Raw genomic sequence first — 25127 nt, 5'->3', positions numbered from 1 at the left:
AAAAGGTAACAGTCCCTATGTGATGACTTTCTTCATACAATTACTTACAAATTGTACCTGTCAGAAATATATTGACAATGGAATGAGCAACACTGATCAGTAACAATTTACAAAGGCTGCTTATTTATTGGATCTTATTGATATGAATATTTGAACATCTCACGTCAGGTGCATTGTATAAATTATGGGTACTATGTGGAAAAATTAACTTTTTGTTCTGGGGGTGAAACTGTAGCCTAATATCTACAAACATGTGTGGCTTATACATCCACATTTACATAATTTTTAAGAGTGATGCCATTAAATCACACAAAATCTTACCTTCTCAAATGATGGATACACAACAGCATTGGAGTAACTTGGAAATTCAATGCTGAGTGAGACTGAAGTAGCGGTGTTGATATTGGACACCACTGTGCCAACTGGATTGAGTTGGCCTGCCATTGTTTCAGGTACAGGCCATGCAAAGAGCTTCAATGGACCCGACCGCAGCTTACCCTGGTAATCAAACAGGGTCGTGTTGACCCATGCAATGGGAATGGTTTCCTAGAGAGAAAAAACAAATATACAAACTAGGTTGATTAATTTTGTAATTAATTTTTTATTTTATTTTGTTAAGCATTAAAATTAAATAGTATTTTTAAAAATCTTTTTGTCATTTAAAGTAACACATCTTTAACAAATTACAATTACAGCAATGTGCTGTTCTATTACTACACCCATACTACACTGTCTACTTACAGGTGTATTAACACCATGTGCTACTATTAAACTTATCAGTGACCAATCCATACCTTGAGATAGGGGGTGGGGAGGGGGAGGTTCTGCTTGCCCTACCGGCTTTTCTTCCTTGTACGATTTTTTCTTTTTTGACCCAAAATACGGGAGGGGGTCTGGGCCTCCTGAGCCCCTTCCCTAAATCTGCCAATGCTTATAATATAGCAAAAGAAAAGAAAAGAAAAGAAAAGAAAAGAAAAGGAAAGGAAAGGAAAGAAAAGAAAAGAAAAAAAAAAAGAAAGAAAAGAAAAGGAAGTAATTATTAAGTATATTTGAAAATGCACATTAGCTACATTAAAATCAAAAAAGAAAAAAAAGACCCATTTATTAATAAATACAATAAATATAGATTGGGAAACAAACATCTAATAAAATTTAATATATATTAAATGTTGATGACCTTGATGATCTTGTGTACTCTAAAAACTGTCATAATTGTGGTATACAGTCAATGTTAATTACTTGAATGTAACTTTCACTATGTGGGTGGTGTCGTGGCAATGAACCAATAAACCAGGCAAGAGATACGTTTTCGAACATTGTGTTATGCAGACTCGAAGAACTAGAAGAATATGCAAATACACACAAGCATGCGAATGACTTTGGTCATGTGACCGGAACTGCAAACAGTGTGAAACCAGAACTGAATATTACATCCCCTTTTTTCCAAAAATGAGAAAAAAAAAAAACAAAGCTACTCTGAGCCTTAACTTAACAACAAAAATAACAGAAAAATGACAACCATTCAGAACAGTTCTACAGGGTTAATCCCTTGACACAGTGTTCCTCTTAATGCGACTAAATAAATCATGGCGAACGGACGTGTGATTTCTCGGTCCTCCACTTTGTTGTTGATCGCAAGGATTACTGTGCTCATATGTCTACTAAAAAGCTCTTTAAATAGTAGAACATACGAAATTGTTGGCAAGAATGATTCAGTCACTCACTTTTCACTATTTTCGCCTTGGAACAGTCGCCTTTCACGAGCTGGTCGAACGACGAAGCAGACACGTGGTCGGAAATTTCTTTCCGCTCGTATCTCATTTTATCCTAATTCACAGGCCTGCTTTAACTTATCGCGACTTATAGTGAGCGCAGACATCTGCCCTAATCCCGGTTCAACGGCTACTGTAAATATTTCAGCCAAGTGCGCCGTATGCAAGAGGACAATGGCGAAGACTCATCGTGCTGTAAACTGCGACTCTTGTTCAAAATGGTGCCACATAAAATGTGGAGGGGTTTCTGTAAACGAGTATCGCAGACTGCAAATGGAAGATGAAATCCCATGGATATGCCCTATTTGCACAGTACCTAGTGATCCTGAGCCACTCCACAGCTTTGTTGATGACTCTACTCTGGAAGTTCTACACACACACGACCTTCAGGTTTACAATGATCTGGAGTCATTAATTAACACGCAAGGTCTAAAGGTCGCCCGCTTAAATGTTAATGGATTGACGAACAAAATGTCGGAAATCAGATTCCTTCTCCAGGAAACGAGGTTTGACATCTTAGGGGTAATTGAAACACAATTGAACAACAAAATTGAAGATGACCAAATATCTGTTGATGGATATAAATTGGTACGTAAAGACAGAAAATCTGGAAATTCCTGGGGTGGTTGTGTAATGTATTACAAGAATTGTCTGAATGTCATTGAAAGGGATGATGTCTGCTCAAAAAGTGACCTTGAGTAAGTGTGGATTGATCTTATGCTTGCATCTCAACGACTTTTACTAGGAACTTTCTACAGACCTCCAACTGACAATCAATTCTTTGACAAGTTCCATGCAATCTTTGATGATTTGTGGCTAAAAAGATCCAACATTATGGTCATGGGGGACTTCAACTCTGACATTAAGTCAAGTGTGGGAAAACGCTTGCTGAAAGTTACCAGAAATGTTGGCTTAGAGAATGTCATTAAAGAACCTACAAGAACTACAGAGTTTTCAAACACAATCATAGACCTAATCTTCACTTCTCATAAATCCAAGGTGAAAATTGCAGGCTGTTATGCCCCAGGCATTTCTGATCACCATCTTGTATATGCTGTAGTTAATTTACGGAGACAAAAATCAAGTCCAGTGATCAAAAAAGTGACAGATTTTAAGAACCTTAATTGCGACAAACTCAGACATGATCTCAGTACGGCACCTTGGAGTGTCTGTGAGATATTTGATGACGCAGATGATGTTGCTTGGGCATGGGAGTATTTATATAAGGACGTTATGACTGATCATCTGAAAACTAGAAAAGTAAAAGTGCGCACTAATGGTTTGAAGTGGATGAATGACAACATCAGGAAGGCGATGAATAGAAGATATGCCCTGCTAAGAAGAGCTCAAAGTAATCCAAGCGATTCAGAAGCTTGGAACCTGTATCGTCAACAACGAAATCACGTGACTAAGATCATGAGAGAAGCCGAAGCAGAATATTGGAATGATAAGATTAAAAATGCTAACAGCTCAAGTGATTTCTGGAGGGTGGTACGTGAAATGCAAGGCAAGTCAAAGAGCAGTGTGGGCGCAATCAAAAATGAGGATGGAAACATCATAACCAATGCTAAAGATAAGGCAGAAAGCTTAAACCATTTCTTTTCTAAAGTTGGTGAAAGACTTGCATATGGTATCCTATTGGATAACAGTGTAAATGAACATCACCATATTTACCAAGTCATTCCTACTGCCGAGCTATTACAACTAAATGCTCACAAGATTAAAAGAGTCATTGACAAAAGAGTTAAGCCTGGAAAAGGGTGTGGTCCTGACAACATAACCGCAAGAGGACTCAAACTAGGGGGTGATAATGTAACTGTCGGTCTATCCTGTGTTATGGGAGAAAGTCTAAAAACCTCAAAGTATCCTTCCCAATGGAAAATGAGTAAAGTAAAAGTTGTACCCAAAAAGGGAAATAGTTCTGAAAGAGGTGACTTCAGACCCATTTCCCTGTTGAGCATCCCGAGCAAAATGTACGAGAGTATTATAGGGGATCATACTGACTGTCACTTTGTAAACAAAGGACTGTCCAGCGAAAACCAATGGGGTTTCAAACCAAATAGATCTACAGAACTTCCAATGCTGCATCTGACCGAAGTGCGGAGACAAGAGCTGGATAGAAATAGAATTGTAGGTGTTCTGTTTATCGACTTTAAAAAAGCATTTGATTCCATTTGTCATAAAACAATGGCTCTTAAACTCCAAGCCTGTGGAATTTCAGGAAATGTGTATAGTTTGATTGTTGATTATTTATCTGGGAGAAAGCAGTTTGTTGAGATTGAGGGTCAAAGATCTAGTGAAGCGGAAGTCAAATTCGGTGTACCTCAGGGCTCAGTACTTGGGCCTAGGCTTTTTAGTATTTATGTCAACGATCTTCCACAGGTGCCTAGCTGTGGAAGGATGGAAATGTTTGCTGACGACACAACTTTACATTGTATTGGCGATTCCATTGATGACGTCTGTTCCAAGATCCAAACCTCAATAATTGAAATAGCTAAGTGGTGTAATAAGAACGTTGTGACTATTCATCCTGATAAAACCGAGATTATGCTTCTTACCCGTAAAGATTTCATTGGTCCTCTAAGACCAATTATCACGTAATTAGTTTTGTTAGTAAGTCGCACTGTCTTGGGTTCACGATTGATAATAAGTTAAGCTGGGGATGCCATATAAAAGATCTTACAACATCTATGACTAAGAAGATGAAGCTATTACGTAGGTTTAAAAGCCTTCCTTCCCAAATATTAGAACCAATTTACTTTAAGGGTATTCTTCCGAGTGTGACCTATGGAATAAGTGTATGGGGAAATTGCAGTGAAGCGAAACTAGACGGTCTAGAGAAAATTCATCTTAGTGCGGCCAAACTCATTTTCAAACAACAGATACCACCCTCTTGGAAATCATTAAGTTATTTCTACAAGAAGAGGCTCCTATGTCTGACACATAAAGCTTACTACGGGTTTTGTCCTGAACAAGTTGCAACAATCATTAAGAAAAGTCCTAATTTACGCAATATGAGAGACAACTTTAAACTTACTCTGGACAGACCGAACTCTAATGTTGGAAAACTGTCGTTCAAACATAGATCTGCAATGGCTTGGAATTCTTTACCGCAATCAGTTAAATCCATAGAAGACCACCATGGACTTAAAAACAAACTTCGTTATCTTTCTACAGCTATTGACAAAATTTCTTTCAACCAATCAGCAATAATTTACACTAAAGATTTAACAAATTATAAATATTTTTAGGAATTCTAATTTAACTTGTAATCATATTTTAGAATTTTATGCGTTTTTGTAATTATTAGGTTTATTAGGTTCTTATTTTTTATTTTGTAACTCTTATTTAACCGCAGGTCCACATCAGCTTATGCTGCCTATATACCGACCTGCGTAAACAAATAAATGATGTATGTATGTATGTATGTATGTATGTATGTATGTATGTATGTATGTATGCAACTTAAATGTCCATCCTGGAAGGTGCCATGACCACCCTTCCACTGCGTGTCACATACTGACTTCCTGTACTTGGGGCTGAGGTGACTGGCTGAGCTACTCCTGGGGTTGGACTAGCAGATTGAGCAGCTCCTGGGTTTGGACTGACTGGTTGAGCAGCCGGTGGTACTGGACCTGCACTGTTCCTAGGGTTAGACTGGCTCGGTATGTTCATAGGAAAATTAATTCCAGGAGAGGAACTGTGAACATGATTGCTCTTAAGGTCAAACTTGACCTGCTTGGGGTAAGCTTGAGGGACCTGCCGTATTTGGGATCGATTGCAGCGCAGCTCTTTTCCACTTGGCGTGGACACTACGTAAGACCGAGGGAGTCCTCCAGCTTTATCCAGCACTACAGCTGACTTCCATTCCAGTGTCTTTGGATTTTGAATGGTCACTTGCTGTCCTGTAACTAGGCTGGGTATAGCAGTGGTGTGCTGGTCATGGTAATACTTCTGTTGTGCCTGCCTCTCTTCCAGTCTGCTGATGACATCATCAGCATGGGTGTGGTCACTTTGGATTTTCCTCGGTAGATTGTCCTGCACCTGTCTTCTGAGCAGCGGCTCTACTGGGGATGGTAACTTGTCAATTGGAGTCGCTCAGAGACATAGAAGGGCTATGTTTGGGTCTGAGTTAGACCTCTTGGCTTTCTTGAGGGTTCTTTTCACGCTTTTGACTTGGCTATCAATGAACCCATTACTAGATGACTGACTGAAACCATAATCCTCTGCGAACTGACAGTACTGCCCTTGGAAGTGGGGCCCATTATCTGATCTCACGATTCGTGGAATTCCTTGCTCGCTGATTATGTGCTTGGTTAAGTCTGCTACACACTTACTAGTGCTGTGGCCCTTGGGAATTTTCCTGACAAACGGGTACTTGGTATAGTAACCAGCAATTAAAAGGAATTCATCATCGTCGAGGTAAAATATGTCAGTTCCTACTGTGTGCCATGGTCTTGGTGGCACTTCAGTTTGTATTTGAGGTTCCCTTGCTTGTTTAGGCTGGAGTTCCTGGCATATTGTGCATGACTTGGTCATCTCTTCGATATTCTTGTTCAGGTTCCTCCATAACACTGATGTGCGTGCCCTTAGCTTGGTCTTCTCTGTACCTTGGTGGCTGGCATGTAGTTTGGATAGGATACAATGTATCTCCCTGGAGGGTCTGTGGGACAATAATTTGGTGGCCCCTTCTTCACGGTAAGTCCAGTAGGGTCGTATCAGTGAGGGCAGTCCCCTTACTGTGGTGGGCCAGCCATCATTCACCACCTGAACGATACTTGATAGTGACGTCATATGGCTGTAAGCACAAGAGCATTCTTTGCAGCCTCGGGGGTGCTGAGATCAGTTTTTCCAGCTGGATGGCCTCCAGCGGTTTGTGGTGGGACTCTGTGATAAAACTTCGGCCATATAGGTAGGTGTGGAAACGCTCACATCCATAGACTACAGCTAGGAGCTCTCGCTCAATGTTAGCGTAGCGTGACTCTGTGTCTGTTAAGGCTTTGCTGGCAAAGGCGATTGGCTTCTTATCCCGCAATAAGGCAGCTCGAAGACCTGTCGACGAAGCACCAACTTGGAGGGTGACTTCTTTGGTTGGATCATAGTATGCCAGTGCAGCTTCCGCATTGATGGCATTCTTGATTGCATTAAAGGCTTGTTGATGGGCAGGGCTCCAGTCAAAAACACTGTCCTCCTTAACTAGCTCTCGAAGAGGAGCTGTAAGTGTGCTGACACCAGAAATGAATGGACCCATGTAGGTTGCTAATCCAAGAAATGTCTGCAATTCCTGTTTATTAGTAGGGGGTGCCATCTGCTTCAGAGCTGACACCTTGCTTGGGTCCGGTTGAACACCATCTTCACCACAAATGGCACCATAGAATTTAATCTTCATCTGTTTAATCTTGCATTTGTCCGGGTTAAGCTTCAGACCAGTATTTCTACATCTTGCCAGCATACCGTGAAGGTGATGATTGTGTTCCTGTTCTGACTTTCCGAAAATGACAATGTCATCAGCGATCCCAATGGTGCCCTCGCAACCTTCAAAGGTCTGGTCTATCTTTGCTTGGAATATGTCCTGCAACATCTTACACACGCTTCCAGTGTTACGCGCTTAGGCCACATCTTTCGACATGCATCTTTCAACCTGCTATGTAACCTGGCCTACTTAAAAAATGTAAGTACAACTGACTTCTTTATGGTCGAACTCGAATTGTAATGATGATGAAAGATGAAAGAAGTCATTCTGGCAGAAATAAGTCAACTGTTTTGAATGTTTACACGTTGCGAATATTGAAAGCGGCAACGGCCCAATTCTACCAGAAGTCACTATTGAGAACCGATCGACTACACTAAATCGCTTGAATCATCCCGTAAATAGGGAAGCATGCAAAGTCCAAAATCTTCTTCAGCCATTTGAGGTAGGTAATTATCATTTACTTGTCATTTCCTCCGCTAACAACCGGAAAAACTACCAGTTTCACAGTTTAACGGTCTTTCATAGCATGTCAAAAGATGGCATGTCGAAAGATGGTCGAAAGATGTCGCCTATGCACGTAACACTGAAAGCGGGTGTACATTATAAGGCCAAATGGCATGAGCAGAAATCTGTAGCGGTCAAATGGCGAATTGAAAGTGGTTATATAGCTTGATTCCTGGTCTAGCACAACGTTCCAATAACCACATTTCGCGTCAACAATGGAGAAGTACTTGGCACCACTTAGCTTTGGGAGAATTTCTTCCAGAGTAGGGATCAGGTGATGCTCTCTGAAAATGGCCTTGTTTAGGTCTTTGGGATCTAGACATATTCTCAGTTTACCATTCAGTTTCCTGCGGTACACCAGACTGTTCATCGAGGCCGTCGGCTCGCCTTCTTTTATCTTAGTAATAATCCCTCGGGACTAATTATCGTTCAGCTCTTCTTTTATGTCATTGCGCAAACTCAAAGGCACGCGTCTTTGAGTATGGACAACCGGGGGTACAGATGGGTCCACAGTGATATGGTACTGACCCTGGAATCTTCCAACACCATCGAAGCAATCAGGGTAACGTTTCACTAGCTCATCCTTGTCTTTAATGGGTGTAACCTGTTCACAAGTGCGGTTGGCATTCAACGGTGAACCTCGCTGCACTGAGCAATTTAGAGTGACAAGGTTGAGTTCCAGGGATGTTGGCAGCCCAATGATGGCTAACTTGGTCTTGAGCGCAGTTGGCCGACTACTGATGCTGTGTAAGTCAACATTTACAGTTAAAAACACCTCATTTGCCGGTTCATCTTGAGGCTCGATAAAATCAACTGTGATGGATTCAAACGTAATTGTTTCAAACTGATCACTCAGGTCTCTTCTATCTCCATCTCTACATTTTCCACTTGCGGATCTTCGTCTGTTGCGTTGGTCTTTACTACTGGAGTGATGAGGCGACTTAGGGTTTTCTCTGTTCCTTTGCCTGCCACGTGTTCCACCTTGGCTTCTGGAGCGGCAAACCCTTGCCCAGTGATTTTCTCTCTGACAATTTAGGCACACAGATCCATATGCGGGGCACTTCTTTCTAGGCTGTAAGGGATGATCGAGTCTGCAGTTACGGCATTTCTTTGTCTTGTTCTCGTTCTGGTTCTCGACCCCTTTAATTCCATGAATATCTTTGTTGCTTTCGCCATCCAACTCTTCCATCTGTGATTGGGTGGCCTTGTAGGTCCTAGCGATGTCAATAGCCTCGTCGAGAGTAAGGTGCTCACCTTTTTCTAATAACCTTTCCTGTACTTTCTTGTGTTTGGTTCCAACGATTAGTTGCTCGATCAGGCGCTCGTCGGACTCGTCCTTGTCTCTGAATTGACACCTCGTAGCTTGATTTTGACAACGTGTCAGGAAAACGTCGACAAATTCATCATTCTTCTGCCTGAGCTGTTGAAGCTTGTATCTGGCTAACCCGTGGTTCACTTTCGGCGCTACTTGTTTCTCAAATCGCTCCCATATTTTCGCTGGACTCGTGCTGTCTTCTGCTTCTTCCCAGGTCCAACTATTGTATGTTTCTAATCCTTGTCTTCCAATCCATAATTAAATGAACGTGGCTTGTCCCTTAGCCGATTTCTTCGAGTATGGCTAGCTGAAAATAAAGTCGCCGTATTGCTTGAACTGGGCTAATTCATCCCGCAAATCGGTGGCGTCCCAATTCATCTCCGGGATTTTGAATCCCGCAGCAGTGGCCATGATGAGAAGTTTTGGTTTGGTTTAATTTTGGTTTGCTTCGGTTCACTTTAATTTACTTTTACTCCTGACACCATGTCGTGGCAATGAACCAATAAACCAGGCAAGAGATACGTTTTAGAACATCATGTTATGCAGACTCGAAGAACTAGAAGAATATGCAAATACACACAAGCATGCGAATAACTTATACAGACTCATCACACCTTCGGCCATGTGACCAGAACTGCTGAAAATCAAGTCGCAGTATATCTTGAACTTGGCTAATTCATCCTGCAAGTTGGTGGCGTCCCAATTCATCTCCGGGATTTTGAATCCCGCAGTAGTGGCCATGATGAGAAGTTTTGGTTCGGTTTAATTTTGGTTCGCTTCGGTTCACTTTAATTTACTCTTACTCTTGACACCATGTCGTGGCAATGAACCAATAAACCAGGCAAGAGATACGTTTTAGAACATCATGTTATGCAGACTCGAAGAACTAGAAGAATATGCAAATACATACAAGCATGTGAATAACTTATACAGACTCATCACACCCTCAGTCATGTGACCGGGGCTGCAAACAGTGTGAAACCGGAACTGAATATTACAGGTGGTTGAGGTGTGAGTGTAATAACAACAACACTAGATGGGGAGCACTTATTGGAAGGAGGGCGCTACATCAGATGACTGTGTAGTAATCATTTCCTTTAACATCTGACAATCCATCTGGATCTTAACAACTGAAATCAATTCAGTATGTACATGTACATGTGGATATCCTCTGTTATAGTGATAAAAATTAAATACTTTCAACAGAAGTATTATTTTACCTCTTTTACCCTTTTTTTCCTTTTCTTTGTGGTACCGCAAACACCATAAATAACAAGGCAAAGGCGCGCCATGCGAGGAATATCAACCATATTTAAATCAAAGTCCAAGTACTGGTTCCAGGATGGATTTGATCCACTCTCTGGTCTTGTGAATGTAATGTCACACAGGGCTTCTCCGCCATGGTAAATTCCTGCTCTGACACCAACCTGAATACATTAAACAGATATCAAGTCAGGAATAATACATGATTGAATAATTTATTAAAGACTTCACGTAGCAGTGTCACCTGATGAAGACAATCAGTATGCAGTCAAAACTTGACCACACTTACGCACTTAACAAATAGATTAAATGTTGCCGTGTCTGTTCAGTAATACTGTACATGTCTATCACAGATGATGTAAAAATGTGGCACAAGAACAAGAAAGTGGTACAGAAGGTACATGTAATTATTACTGTAGATCACAGATGGTGTCAAAATGTGGTAAGAACAAAAAAGTGGCAAAGGAGGTGACAGCTAAGTGAGTCACTATGTCACTTAATAAATGTAATTAAGAAACAAAAAAGAATGTTAATGACATCATGAAGGGGGGAATGGATATTCTCTGCAAATGCACAATACAAAGTACAGACACACATGTAAAACTACAATTTCACAGATATCCTGAGTTCATAATGGATTAGTGAGTGCAAGCAAGTTAATTTGAATCAACTGGCACAGGTACAAATAAGAGAGATCTACACACCTTTCTCTAGTAATATCAATAATGAGCCATAAATTATACATATATAATGTAGAAGGAAAAAAAGGTTGTTACATGTAACTGGACCACTGGGGAATATTAAGATTGATTGAGATCACAGCTTCCTTCTCAATGACCATAAAAAACCCCAAGTTAAAAATACAATGCCTGTGTGTGTTTCCTTAATGGTAAGGATTAAAATATGGAAATCAGGGCTGTGCTCTAGATGCACCCAGGTGCTATGGGCGACTAACTTTTGCCTTTGGGCGACTGTTAAAACTTACTTGTTTCCAATAAGTTGAAGTGCTGGGAACCCAGGATTTCATGGTTAGGAACGTTTGTGTTCCTTGTAATGTTTCTTAGACCACAGCCTTGGAAATAAACGTAGTCCACGTACCTGCATCAAATCACCTGCATTCACATTAGCTGCTGAAACAACCTTGATTCGCACATGGGTCTCGATATCCCACAGTGATAAGCTTGTAGACTGCGGCTTTTGAGGTAGTGGCGGAGCTGCTCCAGGAGATCTGGAACTTAACCCACTTACATCAAATACCTCAACTTGAAGTGACGAACGAAGCACAAGTGAAAGCATAGGTCTGACACCCTTAGAGACACAGCTGCGAATGTACTGAAACAAAAACAAGAAGCAAACACACTACAGTCTAACTTCCATTTAAAAAAAATTGGCGTCAGGTTTTCATGCATCTGTCCTGTTACTGATCATAAATTTTGTCAATCGAAAACATTATCAAAGTATATATATTAATTTGTTTCCTTTGTTTCAGTGGCATGCCTGTAAACTACAATCTTGGACAAAATAAATGGAACACCTGGACCACCCCTCCCCCCATTTCAATGATGCCAAAATGGCGCGTTTTTGCACCTTCGCGCCTTCATCATTGCTTTTGGGGGGGGGGAGGGGGTTAATTTTTCCTTTTTATTCGGTCCAAGATTGTCCGAGATTCATACTGGCGTGACTAGGTGTGTTATTTATGGTAATGGTGGGACTATTGTAGCAGTTGCACGCTTAAAAGATTCATTGTATATCAGAACGCAAACCTTACGGTGAAGGCATACCCAGTCGAGATTGAAAAAGTGTTTTCTATGACACTTAATCAAGTGCTATTTTAAGCGTTTTACATACTTTAAACAAAAGATGCATAAATGCGTGCGATATACAAAAATTGTTAATGGTCTCCTCCTAGGATGGAAGCAGGGCGTTCCACTTGCAAAATGATTCGCCCAATGGCAATTCATCTGCTTGTGGACTACAAGTCAGTTCATCCAGATTAAAAGTCCAAACATAGCTGTGTCATTATTATTCCTGATTCTTCACAGTCAAACCAAGTGAAGCGTACCCCTCAAGATTACATTAACGAATTGATTATTTGAATATTGAACCTGATAGTCATTTCAAGAATGCAATAATAAATTGATTACTGGAAAATTGATCCCACTAGTCATTCCAACAATACAGCTAATGGTTTTAATGTTCCAAAGAATCAATTAAATATTGATTTTTGAAATGACTAGCAAGTTCAATATTCAAATAACCAATTCATTATCGCATTCTTGAAATGACTACCGGGTTCAATACTCAATTAATCAATTCATTAATGAAATCTTGAGGGGTACGCTTCACTTGGTTTGACTGTAATCCACTGACCACTAACTGTCTTCTGGGTGAAATGACCTCAATTCTTTGGTAGGGCAAACCATCTACACTGTACAATGTCGTTAACAAGATTGTTACACCCCAGTCTTATTTGTAAGCTATACTGAATGGTTTCCGTGAGGGATTGTCATAAAATGAGCATCTTGTCATACAATGTACATGTAATTTCCCTGAATTATAATGCACTTAGAAAACAGTCGTAAGAAAAAACGCGCGCTGATTATTTGAAAATCGTATTTCTATAACTTGATAGAAACACAGAACTAGCACAAGCTGTCGACAAAAAGAAATAGTAAACATGTTCTCCGTGTTTGTATCGAGTTATAGAAACACTCTTGAAAGTTTTGGAGAACTTGAAAAAGCTGTGGAAACACTCGCCCGCGGCTCGTGTTCCCACAGCATTTCTTGTTCTCCCAAACTTCCACTTGTGTTTCTATAACTCAATAGAAACACGCTACATGTTTTCTATTTCTTAAACATCACTGGCTTTACTAGTAATTGCCCTTGGGGTATTATAGTGGAACCCCGCCTCACTACCACCCCGTTAATACGACCACCTCGTTTTTACGGCCACTTTACTCTGGCCCCAAAAAAGCTCAGTCAGTCATTTTCTTATTTAAAAAACCCCTTTAATACGACCACCCCGTTAATGCGACCAATGTTCCATGGCCCGAAGGTGGTCGTATTAACAGGGTTCCACTGTGCATGTAACTCCGGACAATTAACATTTACCATTACGAAAGTCAGGCATACAAACTACTTGGTCTTGCCCTTCCCTTGGGACAACAGTTATTTTAGCCACTTTTTATGACCGATAAAAACAATAATGTCAAAGAATTTCCGTTTAAACTGAAAGCTGAAGCATCGTAGCGCGTTCGAGACAGTTACAGTAGTATCTCGCAACCTTGTATACACTGTAAACAAACCGTTCTACACGTAAACTAATGAAAAATCAATTCATTGTTCCCTTTAATTTCGCACGTCTAAATTAGCTACATACCGTGTACTGCAATAGTGAATAATTTCCCAACAAAAAGCTTTCTTGTCCAACAATTTTCAACACGTAATCGGCGGGTTTATCCAGGTCCAAAACACCCATAATAGCACTTCGCTTCTTCAACACCAACACCAAGAGCTCTCCTGGAAACGCATCTGCAGGAACGTTGAAAGCGTGCATGTTTTTTATTGAAGCTCGATTGTTCTTGATGGCCACATTCACCGAGAAACGCCTGTTTTCCATTAGATTGTTTTCAATATGCGAAGGGGGTTCAGTGGTTTCGATCTCGGGAGGATAAGCATACATCGCCCGGCCCATCCAATCGAGCTGACGTCGCTCGCTGGCAATTTTCTCCGCAAACTGGCGATACTTTCGACGGAAATCGTCCACTTCGTTGTTCTGCATTTGATCGAATTCATGCAAGCTCTTCCCGATCAGGTTGCCGACGTGAGAATTGAATAGTTTCTCTTCGTTGTCACCTTTTCTGTGCATCAGTTTCAACAACGGTCTAAAGGGACGCACATCGATCAACTGGCACGATTCGTCCAAGAGTTCCTCCTGTTTTCCTTTCTGATTCACGCACACAAACACGTAGGCTGATGCATCTTTGAGCAAATTGAACAAGGGATAACTGCTGGCTTCCCTCCACAGTCGATTCAACAATCAAACTTGTTGTGGCATTTTTTCAACACGCTAAAACAATTGCAAGACCTCGTCAGTACGCAGACACGCAGACAGGATTCCGGATGACCTTCGCGATTGTTTTAGCGTGTTGAAAAAATGCCACAACAAGTTTGATTGTCTCATTAATGAGATGTTACTCATTAACCAAATACGACCGTGTTTAAATGTACAATCAGACTCAGTTCGCGCTAAAGGTCTTTGTCTAACTTATGAAAATTAGTAACTCTAAACTCTTAGTTACTCTTGAAATCGCACATTTAATTAGTTTCCCTTGACAATGGCGCCAAGATGTCGCCGAAACGTCGGATTTGTCTATTGTTAGTTTTTGCCTGTATAAGACTTATGTCAGTTCAGATTATTAACTACTGCAGCTTCCAGTCGCGTTCGCTTAAATACGCTTGGTAACACTAAATATCATTTCGTTCGATTACTTTCCTCATCACGAATTCTTATACGTTGTAATCCCTCAAAATACTGAGTTTCCTGTCAGACACAAGGCGGATCTGCATCGATCGATCGATCAACGGACTTTGTTTGACCTTGTTGCTATGTAAGTGCTTCAAGTGAATGCTAAACAACGCGCGTAATCAAACAAAGATATTTAGACTCAATCGCACTTAAACTACGCCAAGATCTCGGTCGCATTTTAAGAGTGCCTGCCTGTAAAAATCAGACAAATTCTTAATTTCGCGGCAAGGGTCGAAGATTCGATTTCGCTAATATTCTTATGGTAGATAGGCTAGGGCATGACAAAAACTACTGGATAGTTTTTTTTGGCCAAGTAGTCACACAAGTGATATAATTTAATAACGAAACTCTATCCCGACCGATGTATCGATTTTGGTCACTCCAGTGACCACAGATTGAAAACGTGACAGAAAATTGGCGTTACTTTCGATTCTCACCAAATTTGGACAGTCCGAAGATCTCATCATTAGCCAATTACAGGCCATTTTTCAGCTCTTTTCGCCATGTCCCCCCACGGCAGAATTTTGTCAAGTTAGCTAATTTAGTATGCAAGCCACCGTAATGGCGGTCACCGTCGACGAAATGTTTATTTGCTCAAAATTGGTGCAAAATCTTTCGGAGATGGAAGTCAGGACATTTGTAAGAATACAGAAAGTAATTTGGGACCGGTTGCTGGCTTCTAAGGCTGAATTTATCCAGAAGTAAGCTGTATTTTCGTTTTCGTGCCGAAAGCCATGCGATGAAATATTATCGGCTTGTTCTGCTGTCTTGTTCTGTTTTTTCTCTTGGTCTTTTCTGTAGCCCGCCGAGGCCAGTCTTTCGTCTAAATGAGTTGAAAAAAGTTCGAAAAAGATGTTCCTATTTAAGTTTAAGCTCTCAGGCGATAATTCTGGAGTTTTTTTGGCCGAAACGTGGGCTTTGTTATGTTGGTGTTTTTCGGTTGCTATGGGCGACAGTGGTTTCCTTTGTTAGGTCAAGTCTGGGGAGTGAGGTCACAAAAAAATTCTAATTAATTCTGGTTTTGCTCGATTTTGCTGAAATTTTAACACGATAAAGCTGGATTGTTAAGGAATAGATTTACCGTCTGCCGATGTGTGGTAACTATTAACGCTTAAGTGATATATCGCTTCGAAATCAGGGTTTTGAAGAGATTGTTTTGCAACGTGTGGGTTCGGCGTGATTTTGTATTCGGAGGTTTTTGTTGACTCCGAAGGAAAAAATATCCGGAAAAGGTCATTTCGTCGATGATTCAAACGAATATAAATATGTATATGTTCCAAGGGAAATTTCTGGTGAAAAAATATAATTTTTGACGAGCGCTGGGTTTTTAATTTTTTTCCCGCGAAAGTCAGTATCGGAGATGAGATTTATTAATGTTTCAACAGCTTTTGGCGAGTAAATATCACAGATTGCGTGACTCAAAATTTGGCCGAGTGGAAGCTTGGGTCTGGTCGCCTACAAATCGAACAAGAAGATCTTTTAGATCTTACAACCGCGCTTTTAAAATTTAACTGTTTGCTTAGCACTACCGTCGGAACGTAGTGCACATTTCAAAGCAGTCATTGATGATTCTTTTCTTACTGTAGACATCACATCACTTGATCAACACAAACTGTATTATTGCACCATCAGTGGTAGCCGTTGACAAATCTCCGATGACGTAATGGTCCTAATCTAGAAGTTTCTTCGGGATATGTATGGGCATGAACGATATGAACCACACGGTAATAACACTATTAACAACAGCTTTCTTTCTTTAAAGACATGATTAAATTTGATTGATGTTTTCCACGAGTATAGGGCTAGCAAAGTAGTCACGATAAGGGTTTCATTGTTGTCATTATTGTCTTTACCCCTATTAAGCGGCCACCCAAAATTTAAGAACTTTGTTTTGGAAAGTACGTGAAATATGCTATTGTGCACAACAAAACAAGAGTTCTTTTTTCCTCTAATACACGGTGTTCTTCACTCAATCTTGGATCTTCCCAGAGAATAGACTGCAAAATGACACTGAAAAGACCAGGTGCAGTTTTGTCAGCAAACTCTTTCATCTGTCCAGGAGCATACAGTGGCACAGCATCACTGCTTTCATAATGATGTTGCAATGATATCTAAAATTTTCCGATCAGCTGGTCGAATGAATTTTCTGAAATTAATAGAAAAGGTAAATATCTATTTTACTTATTTAAATAAATTATTGAAATAATTTTATTTATTAAATTTAAATATTTGATTCTCTGATTGTGTCAATCACTGTCATGTGTTGGTCTTAACACATCCTCTTACTTGTTGGATTGCACAAATACAATACCTGTATCAGAAATATAATCTTGAAATGGTGTCTGTTACCCTTACCGGTCACCTTAACAACATGTTATTTTGATTGTTACCTAAGTCACTAGTCAATATTCAAACGAAAATAATTATCAGTTTTCCAAGTCATTAAAAGGATGAGACTTGAATAGTTTGTGGCAACTCTGACGCAGCATTTTTTTCTTGGCCAAGAGACTCCTCAGATAACTCTTCCAAATCATTGCCATAATAATTGAGAAGTCCTCCAAATCCTTCTCATTAGTGCTTATGACTTCAACCGAATGATAAAATTTATGATATTGTCATTGACCATGTGCAATACATGTAAATAATGATAATCTGTTTGAGTGAGTTTTGGTCAGATGGTGTTATTATAGTGTGCCATGGATTATCATGATGTCAAACAATTATCCTTCAAAATACTTGTATCTTGTATGTCTTGTATCTTTACATTTCAGGTAAGTGATACTAACCTGATAGTTGAGTTAAGTCATGGATTGCTGTTGTCATCCTATTACAAACTGTTTTATCCATTGTAAATTCACCATAGCAATTTATTTTTACCACCCCAAATGATGTTTGTATTTCTGCCATGGACGTTTGCTGGCTTTTTGGGTACTGCAGGTCTATTCCACAAGCCTCTTCTAGAAATTTAAGTCTTTAGAACAACAATTGGAAATGGTTCTGAACTTTTTGGAGGCCTTCCTACTGCTGTGTTGCTACTTTAAGTTCTTGTGTAGTCCTAGAATTGGTAAATTGCAAGATCTAAATAAAAAATTTAAAAAAAATAAGAAATAAACATATTAGTTTGTTTGTATCCAGATACTGAAAATGGATGTCCAAAACGCATATCCCCCCACTAATGAAAAATGGAGTAGGTAAATTTTTAGTGAAATTTTTCATGAAGTGGGTGCTCATAGGGTTCCTGGACACCCCTCTAACTGAATCCTCGGTGTGGAGACAACATTGCAGTGCTACTGAATTTCAATAAGTATATGTGAAACTGACATTAATTCCACCTTGTCACCCACAGAGGGATCACATGAGATAGCATTGCGCCTGCGTGAACTCAGTGCGTTGTTGCCTTCGTTGTGAACGGATTGTCTTTTCTGTCCTGCGAAAACTTGGTTTTTGCCACACACAATGCCGCCTGATTCGCCTACTAAAACATCGAAAGAAATTCATGTAGAGATACACCCGGTACCAGGAGAGAGACCTTCCAAGTCTTCGAGACGCGCCAATGATAAAGACGGGAAAAAGGTCATAATTGACTCCCGTCAACACGATGAAGACATGGCAAGCGCTCAGATCAGTGCTTTGCAAAAATCTATGGAACAAGGCTTTTCCCGGATGGCCGAGTCGTTGACCACGGCCCTAACACAAACCCTTGAGAGGTATGTGTGTGAGGAGGTCACCGAGGGTGACTTAAACGACAATAACTTGTCAAACCCCTCACAAGACAAACCCAGCCAGAAGGCGGGAAAATCGTCTTCACCGAGCGAGCAGATGGATGTTGATGCCTCGGTCAATGACCTTTTGTCTAATGCCAAAGAACATGGCAATGGAAAGCAACATGAAGTCGACGAATCAGCTGGAGACTTCCTCAAAACTCTTCAAAATGACCTGAAGTCGGAGGAGACGGGACCTCCCATCCATGAAGAGCTCGCTAAAATTGTGACGCGTCTCGTGCGAGACGGCATGTTAGAAGAACGGCTGCAAGAGAAGATAAACAAATATCCGCAGTCGGAAAACTGTGAAGGTTTGACGAAAGTTCGAGTTAACCAACTGATTTGGGATAACCTCAGCTCCACCATCAGGTCGCAAGACTTGAAATTCCAAAAAGTGCAAACGTCTGTCGTTAAGGGCATGACAGCTCTTGCTCGCGTCACTGACGCCATCTTGAAACGAGTTAATGAGATAAATGGTGGGAAAGTGCTCGCCCAAGAGGCAATAGACAGCCTTTCTCTTTTGGCACATGCAAATACCGAGCTTAATAATAGAAGGAAAGAGCTCATAAAACCGGACCTACACACGGATTACAAACACCTTTGCTCAGCGTCTACAACAGTGACAGCTGAACTCTTCGGAGACGACTTGTCGAAGCAAGTCAAGGATGTCTCCGAAGTAAACCGTGTTGGCCGGAAAGTAACTACTTCCACCGTCACTCGTCATAAAGGCCCGACCCACTCTAACTTTGGATACAAAAGCCAATCGTCTGGTGGCAGAGGGAAATTTTTTCGAGCAAGAGGAAGTCAGAAGCATGTTTTAGGCTGGCGACAGACCGCAAGTCGCGGTTCTGCCACACAGAATTCAGACAAGTTTCCCAAGTCGAAGGGTCAAAGCAAGTAAACAAAGCTTCTGAGGACTTACCTCAGGTAAGTCAAAAATTGTGTCTTGTAGAACCAGGACAAACGGCAGGTAGATTGAAATTATATTTCTCTGAATGGAGAGAATTGACTTCCGATCCGCAGATTCTCAAAACCCTCAAGGGTTTTAATGTTGATTTTGTTGACTGCCCTCCTGTACAAATGTTTCCCCCAAAGGAAATCGCTTTTAATTCGGAAGAATCACAGATTATCAGTTCAGAATTAGACAAACTTCTGACAAAGGGGGTCACTGTGAAATCACAGCACTGTCATGGAGAATTTCTCTCTACTATATTTCTTCGTAAAAAGAAGACTGGAGGGTATAGGCTCATTCTCAATTTGAAAAACGTAAATCAATATATTAGCAACCATCATTTTAAAATGGAAAGCTTAACTTCAGCAATCTTGCTTGTGACACCTGGATGTTATATGGCATCTGTAGACTTGCTAGATGCATATTATTCGGTTCCAATCAATGAGAAATGCCAAAAATATTTGAAGTTCTCCTGGCAGGGGGAGTTATTTCAGTTTCGGCAGGTATATTTTGTAGGGTGCAGGTTGCAGGTTGAAATGTAATTATAACTGGAAAACCGCTGGCACTTGAAAGAACGTACAGTTGGTAGAATTACCGTGACTGTTACATGACGCTGTTTACAGTCGCTCAGAAAGGTGGCTTCCACCTAAGTGCCAAACCGGCCGAAGCGATGGGAGGAGAGTATATTTCAATGATTTTAAGCCTGCAATGAATTATTGTTTTTGAAGAAACATCTGAAATATCTGCTGAAATATCTGCTGAATTTGGTTTCTTCCCAGTGAGTACCAAAATGAAAGCACACTGAGCTTGCGCTAGTATATTCCGTCTGTTAAAATCTTATATTATTTCATTTCTTTATTTATTTGCTTCATTTGTGATGGCAATCTTCTGTTGTTGAGGGAAGACTCGAGCCAAATCTGGAATCGATGGAGACATCTGTGGAGCGGCCATCCAGATGGCTTTGAAGAGATTTCACCAGTCCCTGCGTGTCGATCGATAAGTACTTATGGCGGATCGATCGTGTTTTCGATGGACATGAGAACATCGCTCAAACCAAGTGCGATCACAAACAGTTGGGAAGCGTACAAGTCTCTGGTTTCTGTACACGGCGTAACAAGTTAGAAGATTGCCAAAGAAGGCCTAAATATTAATAACAGCGTGTTTTCACTACGTGAAAGAGGCGAACTACTTTATGTAACAACCCCCGACGAGTATATAGGTTATTAATTATTTTTAGTGCCAGCGGTTTTTCAGTTATAATTAAATTTCAACCTGCAACCTGCAACCTGCACCCTGCAAAATATACCTGCCGTTTCAGTTTACTTGCCTCCCTAATGGTCTTGCTTCTGCTCCCCGACTTTTTACGAAATTGCTTAAGCCTGTCTACTCCACCTTAAGGCAAATGGGACACACAAATGTGGGCTACATTGATGATTCATACTTACAAGGGCCCTCATTTAATGACTGCAGTAATAATGTTCAGGACACTGTCCACCTTTTCACCAAAGTGGGTTTTCTTCTAAATCAAGAAAAATCAATTCTTGTACCCAGCCATGAGTTAACATTTTTAGTTTTATCTTAAACTCACTCACAATGACAGTGGGACCAACACCAGAGAAAGCTGAAAAGCTGAAACAGAAATGTTTAACTGTATTGACAAAAACTCATGTTTCAATTCATGATGTCTCAGAAGTGATAGGTTTAATGGTTTCTATGTTCCCTGGTGTTGAATATGCACAGCTTTTCTATAGAAGTCTAGAAATAGACAAAATTAAAGCTCTGAAAGAAAGTAGGGGAAACTACAACTCCGTAATGACATTGTCAGTTACATCAGTCATAGACCTCAAGTGGTGGATCAAAAATGTTGAGAGCTCGTTTAAGTGGATATCCCATGGGGATCCATTACTCTCCCTGTATTCTGATGCCTCAAAAGAAGGGTGGGGGGCAGTGTGCAAGGGAGATAAAGCAGGAGGTCGATGGACTGTAACTGAGTCTAACTGTCACATCAATGAGTTAGAAACATTTGCTGCTTTTTTTGCTTTGAAATCATTCTGCCACTCAATGACAAATTGTCATATTAACATCTACATAGATAATACCACTGCTGTCTCTTACATAAATGCCATGGGTGGGACTCATTCTTTGGAATGTAGTAAGATTGCACGTGAAATTTGGACCTGGTGCATCCAGAGAAATATCTGGGTGACAGCAATCTCATTACCAGGTAAAGAAAATGTTGATGCTGATAGGGAATCTAGAACATTTAATGATAACACAGAATGATAACACAGAATGGTCTCTCAAAGAAAAGTTTTAGCATTGTTGAGACCTATGGCATGCCATCCATTGATCTTTCCGCATCTAGAATTAACAGAAAAGTTTCACGTTATGTGTCATGGAGGCCAGACCCTGAGGCACAGTTTGTGGATGCTTTCTCTTGCTCTTGGTCTCAAGAACAATTTTATGCTTTCCCTCCTTTTAGCCTGATACTTCGTTGGTTAAAGAAAATCGAAATGGAGGAAGGGGAAGGGATCATAATTGTTCCAGTCTGGCCCACCCAACCTTGGTATCCAAAGCTGATGAGTCTTTTGGTTGACAAGCCCAGACTGTTACCAGTGACAAGAGGGACATTGTATCTTCGAAGCAAGCCCAGTCAACCACATCCCATGGAGGGCAAACTGAAACTAATTGCATGCAAGTTATCGGGGAATCCCTAACGGAGCAAGGCATTTCTGCAGAAGCTACCAAGATTATCCTCAAGTGGTGGAGGAAAAGCACATCTAAACAGTACCAATCCTACTACAAAAAATGGCTTGACTTCTGTCATAGAGAACAGATTAGTACAGTTCGTCCCTCTTTAGCCCAAGTCATAGAGTTTCTACTGACTTTATTCAACAGTGGTCTTAGTTATAGTAGCCTTAATACTGCTCGTTCAGCACTTTCTTCAATACTCCCTTCAATAGATGGTATCCCAGTTGGGCAACATCCTTTAGTTATTAGGTTTCTAAAGGGAGTATTTGAATCTCGCCCAGCGATGCCTCGTTATACAGCAGTTTGGGATGTAAACCAAGTTCTTGATTACTTAAAGACTTTGTCCCCTGTTAATGAGATTTCTCTCAAGAGCTTAACTCTGAAGCTCACAATGTTATTAGCTCTAGTCACTGCTCAAAGGGGGCAATCCCTTCTTTTTCTCAATGTGGACAGCATGATAGATTCTGGCTCCTCTTTAGTGTTCAGACTTCAAGAGCATGTTAAACAGTCCAAACCAGGGTCCAAGGGTATGGTGATTGAACTTAAATCATTCACAGATCCAAGACTTTGTGTTGTGACCACTCTTAAGGAGTATTTGACAAGAACAAAGTTTGCAAGGGAGACTCGTTCATGTAGTCAACTGTTGCTAAGTTATGTTAAACCGTACGGTCCAGTGTCTAGAGACACGATTAGTCGTTGGGTTAAGTTTGTATTACAAAGTTCAGGCATTGATGTTAACATTTTCAAACCTCATAGCACAAGGTCAGCTTCAACTTCTAAGGCAAAGCTGAGTGATTTTCCATTAGCAGATATTCTTGACAAGGCTGGATGGAAGTCAGAATCCACCTTTGCTAAATTCTGCGACAAAACGATTGTGGAAGACATGTTTGCCAATAAAGTTTTGCAGTAATATGTTCACTTGTGTGAAATTATTTACTACTAGCCTGTGCATCTGTCTTTGAAGTCTCATGTGATCCCTCTGTGGGTGACAAGGTGGAATACAGAAGTTGAACGAGACTTTCCGGAAGTTGAAGTTCGACTGGGATTCCACCTTTGTCACCATACACAGAGGGATTACATGCCCTCCCTTGGACCCACCCTGTTACTTACTTCCTACGATGCACATGGCTAGTGCTTTAAAGGCTGAGTTCACGGAGGCGCAATGCTATCTCATGTAATCCCTCTGTGTATGGTGACAAAGGTGGAATCCCAGTCGAACTTCAACTTCCGGTAAGTCTCGTTCAACTTCTGTATTTTAGACGATATTATTGGGGCAATTTTATGGGTTTGGTCTTAGGAAAAATAAGTTTGTCAAGTGGCATAAAGTTCCTGTTTTGCTGTCTTTAAAATTGTTATTTTTCTTTAAACTCGTTTGGCAATTAACTTTTCAAAATAATATTTCCTAGCTTCTGTGCTACCTTTTTCTTTCCAAAATATACCAATTTTAGACTGAACCGCCTGAGGTGGCTTTTTGCTACCTACACCCCAACAATTAATTTTAGTGAAGCAATTGACCGTACTGTACTGTAGTGAAGAAGAGTAAAATAAAAATGTGAGGTACATTAAATGCAAATAACACTCCAAAATCAGTAGTGCAAGATAATTTTATAGGTACATTTTGAAGTTTGTCATCTGAGGTCTGTTTATTTCCATCTTAGTGGAGAACCATACATGCGTAAGACTTGAATCATTTAACACGAAATATAATTAAATTTAAAATGAATTTTTTTTGGTTTCATGTCTATTTTGCCCCAAATTTTACAAAATTTGATACAAACGACTTGTTTATTGTTGCATCAAAAATCTTTGAAAGAGTATGCTTTCCTTTTCCTTAATTTCATTTAATTTGCTGGGAAGGAGATTCCGAAAATCCTTGCAGCAATCCAAGGCAGTGCGAACCAGCGTGTCAATTATAATTAACCGATGTCTAATTAACTGACCTGCCAGTAGTTCGTAAGACCGTCGGCTTCTAGTCAGGATGCGAGGTAAACCTTGTTTCTTCTTTCACTCTGGTACAGCATTTGTAGCACCACCTTGCACCTGGCTTGTACCCATGACATGTTGCTCCTATGGCATCCAGGACTGCAAAAAGTCTCGCAGGAATCCGCTGTTTCCTGATGCCTTGCGAATGGTTTTCTCTAGGAACCGAACATCTGTTGTTGCTCGTCCGTATTTCGTCCCAGTAAACACGGCAAGCTGTTGAGCCCACTTGAGTTCGGCAGCTCTGGTTAAATCTTCAGACAGAAAATATTTTTTGCCGGCACATTTACGGCTGCTTTTGTTGGCTTTCCCACATTTTTCTGCGAAGGAACCGCACAACCAAACCAACGCAACAAGGAGAACTACGTAAAAAAAAAAAATTGCTCTTGTCGAGCGCGAACGCGCTCGAAATTCTCTCATATTTTGTTGGTGGTGCAAACACCACACCCCTCGGTGCAAGCGCTTGAAACTTAAATGAAAAATAAACTTTTCAACGAGACAAACCTTTCCCCTACTTTCTTTTGCTAACTCTTACTTTTTGTTTTCAAACTTTGCGGTACGGGATTTTATCTTGTTTACATTGGATTTTAATACGTAACCGGAAATGCGTAATTTACCGGAAGCTAAAATTTGTACTCATGCGCACTGCGTTTTACCGCGGTGTTCCTTGGCAGTATTAGGGAGCTTACGAATCGACGACTTTTGCACGACGCCGCCGTTAGATTGCGTGACATGCTCACTGCGCATGCGTTTCTGAGCACTTCCCAGCTTCGCGCCAAAGTCGACGACGTTGGTGAGAGCGATTTGCCGGCGTCTTGGAAACAGGAG

General features: G+C 40.6%; 3 protein-coding genes across 6 annotated transcripts in view; 1 reads left to right on the top strand and 2 right to left on the bottom strand.

The window, feature by feature from the left end:
- LOC145481784 (phosphatidylinositol 4,5-bisphosphate 3-kinase catalytic subunit beta isoform-like) overlaps window positions 1-24338 on the bottom strand; it is a 45393-nt gene extending 21055 nt beyond the window's left edge. For 3 of the 4 annotated variants that reach the window (XR_014048685.1, XR_014048686.1, XM_081460317.1), the window contains exons 1-5: window positions 24260-24338; window positions 13707-17933; window positions 11426-11659; window positions 10285-10491; window positions 322-546 (exon numbers count right to left, since the gene is read on the bottom strand). Coding sequence is in view for 2 of the 4 variants with exons in the window: in XM_081460317.1 (XP_081316443.1) it covers window positions 322-546; window positions 10285-10491; window positions 11426-11659; window positions 13707-14195 (1155 nt within the window). In the remaining 2 variants the exon portion in view is untranslated. The remainder of the gene's footprint in view (window positions 1-321; window positions 547-10284; window positions 10492-11425; window positions 11660-13706; window positions 17934-24259) is intronic. The other variant, XM_081460318.1, reaches the window with a different exon arrangement.
- On the top strand, window positions 17925-22109 carry LOC145481787 (uncharacterized). The gene is made up of 2 exons (XM_081460323.1): window positions 17925-19543; window positions 22051-22109. Exon 1 carries the CDS (start codon window positions 18312-18314, stop codon window positions 19515-19517), a length of 1206 nt encoding a protein of 401 aa, XP_081316449.1. The 5' UTR covers window positions 17925-18311; the 3' UTR covers window positions 19518-19543; window positions 22051-22109.
- A 41-nt stretch (window positions 24339-24379) lies between the features above and the next one.
- LOC145481786 (WD repeat-containing protein 70-like) overlaps window positions 24380-25127 on the bottom strand; it is a 112074-nt gene continuing 111326 nt past the window's right edge. Inside the window, exon 21 of the mRNA XM_081460321.1 lies at window positions 24380-24661. Within this exon, the coding sequence (XP_081316447.1) occupies window positions 24387-24661 (275 nt within the window). The 3' untranslated portion in view covers window positions 24380-24386. The remainder of the gene's footprint in view (window positions 24662-25127) is intronic.

Source organism: Orbicella franksi, chromosome 3 (assembly GCF_964199315.1).
Source record: "Orbicella franksi chromosome 3, jaOrbFran1.1, whole genome shotgun sequence".
In the NCBI taxonomy this organism is placed as follows: domain Eukaryota; kingdom Metazoa; phylum Cnidaria; class Anthozoa; order Scleractinia; family Merulinidae; genus Orbicella; species Orbicella franksi.
This window is presented reverse-complemented; position numbering and strand designations above follow the sequence as displayed.

Bases quoted from the DNA above. Each gene is read 5' to 3' on its own strand.
- LOC145481787 (XM_081460323.1), top strand. From the start codon at position 18,312: ATGCCGCCTGATTCGCCTACTAAAACATCGAAAGAAATTCATGTAGAG.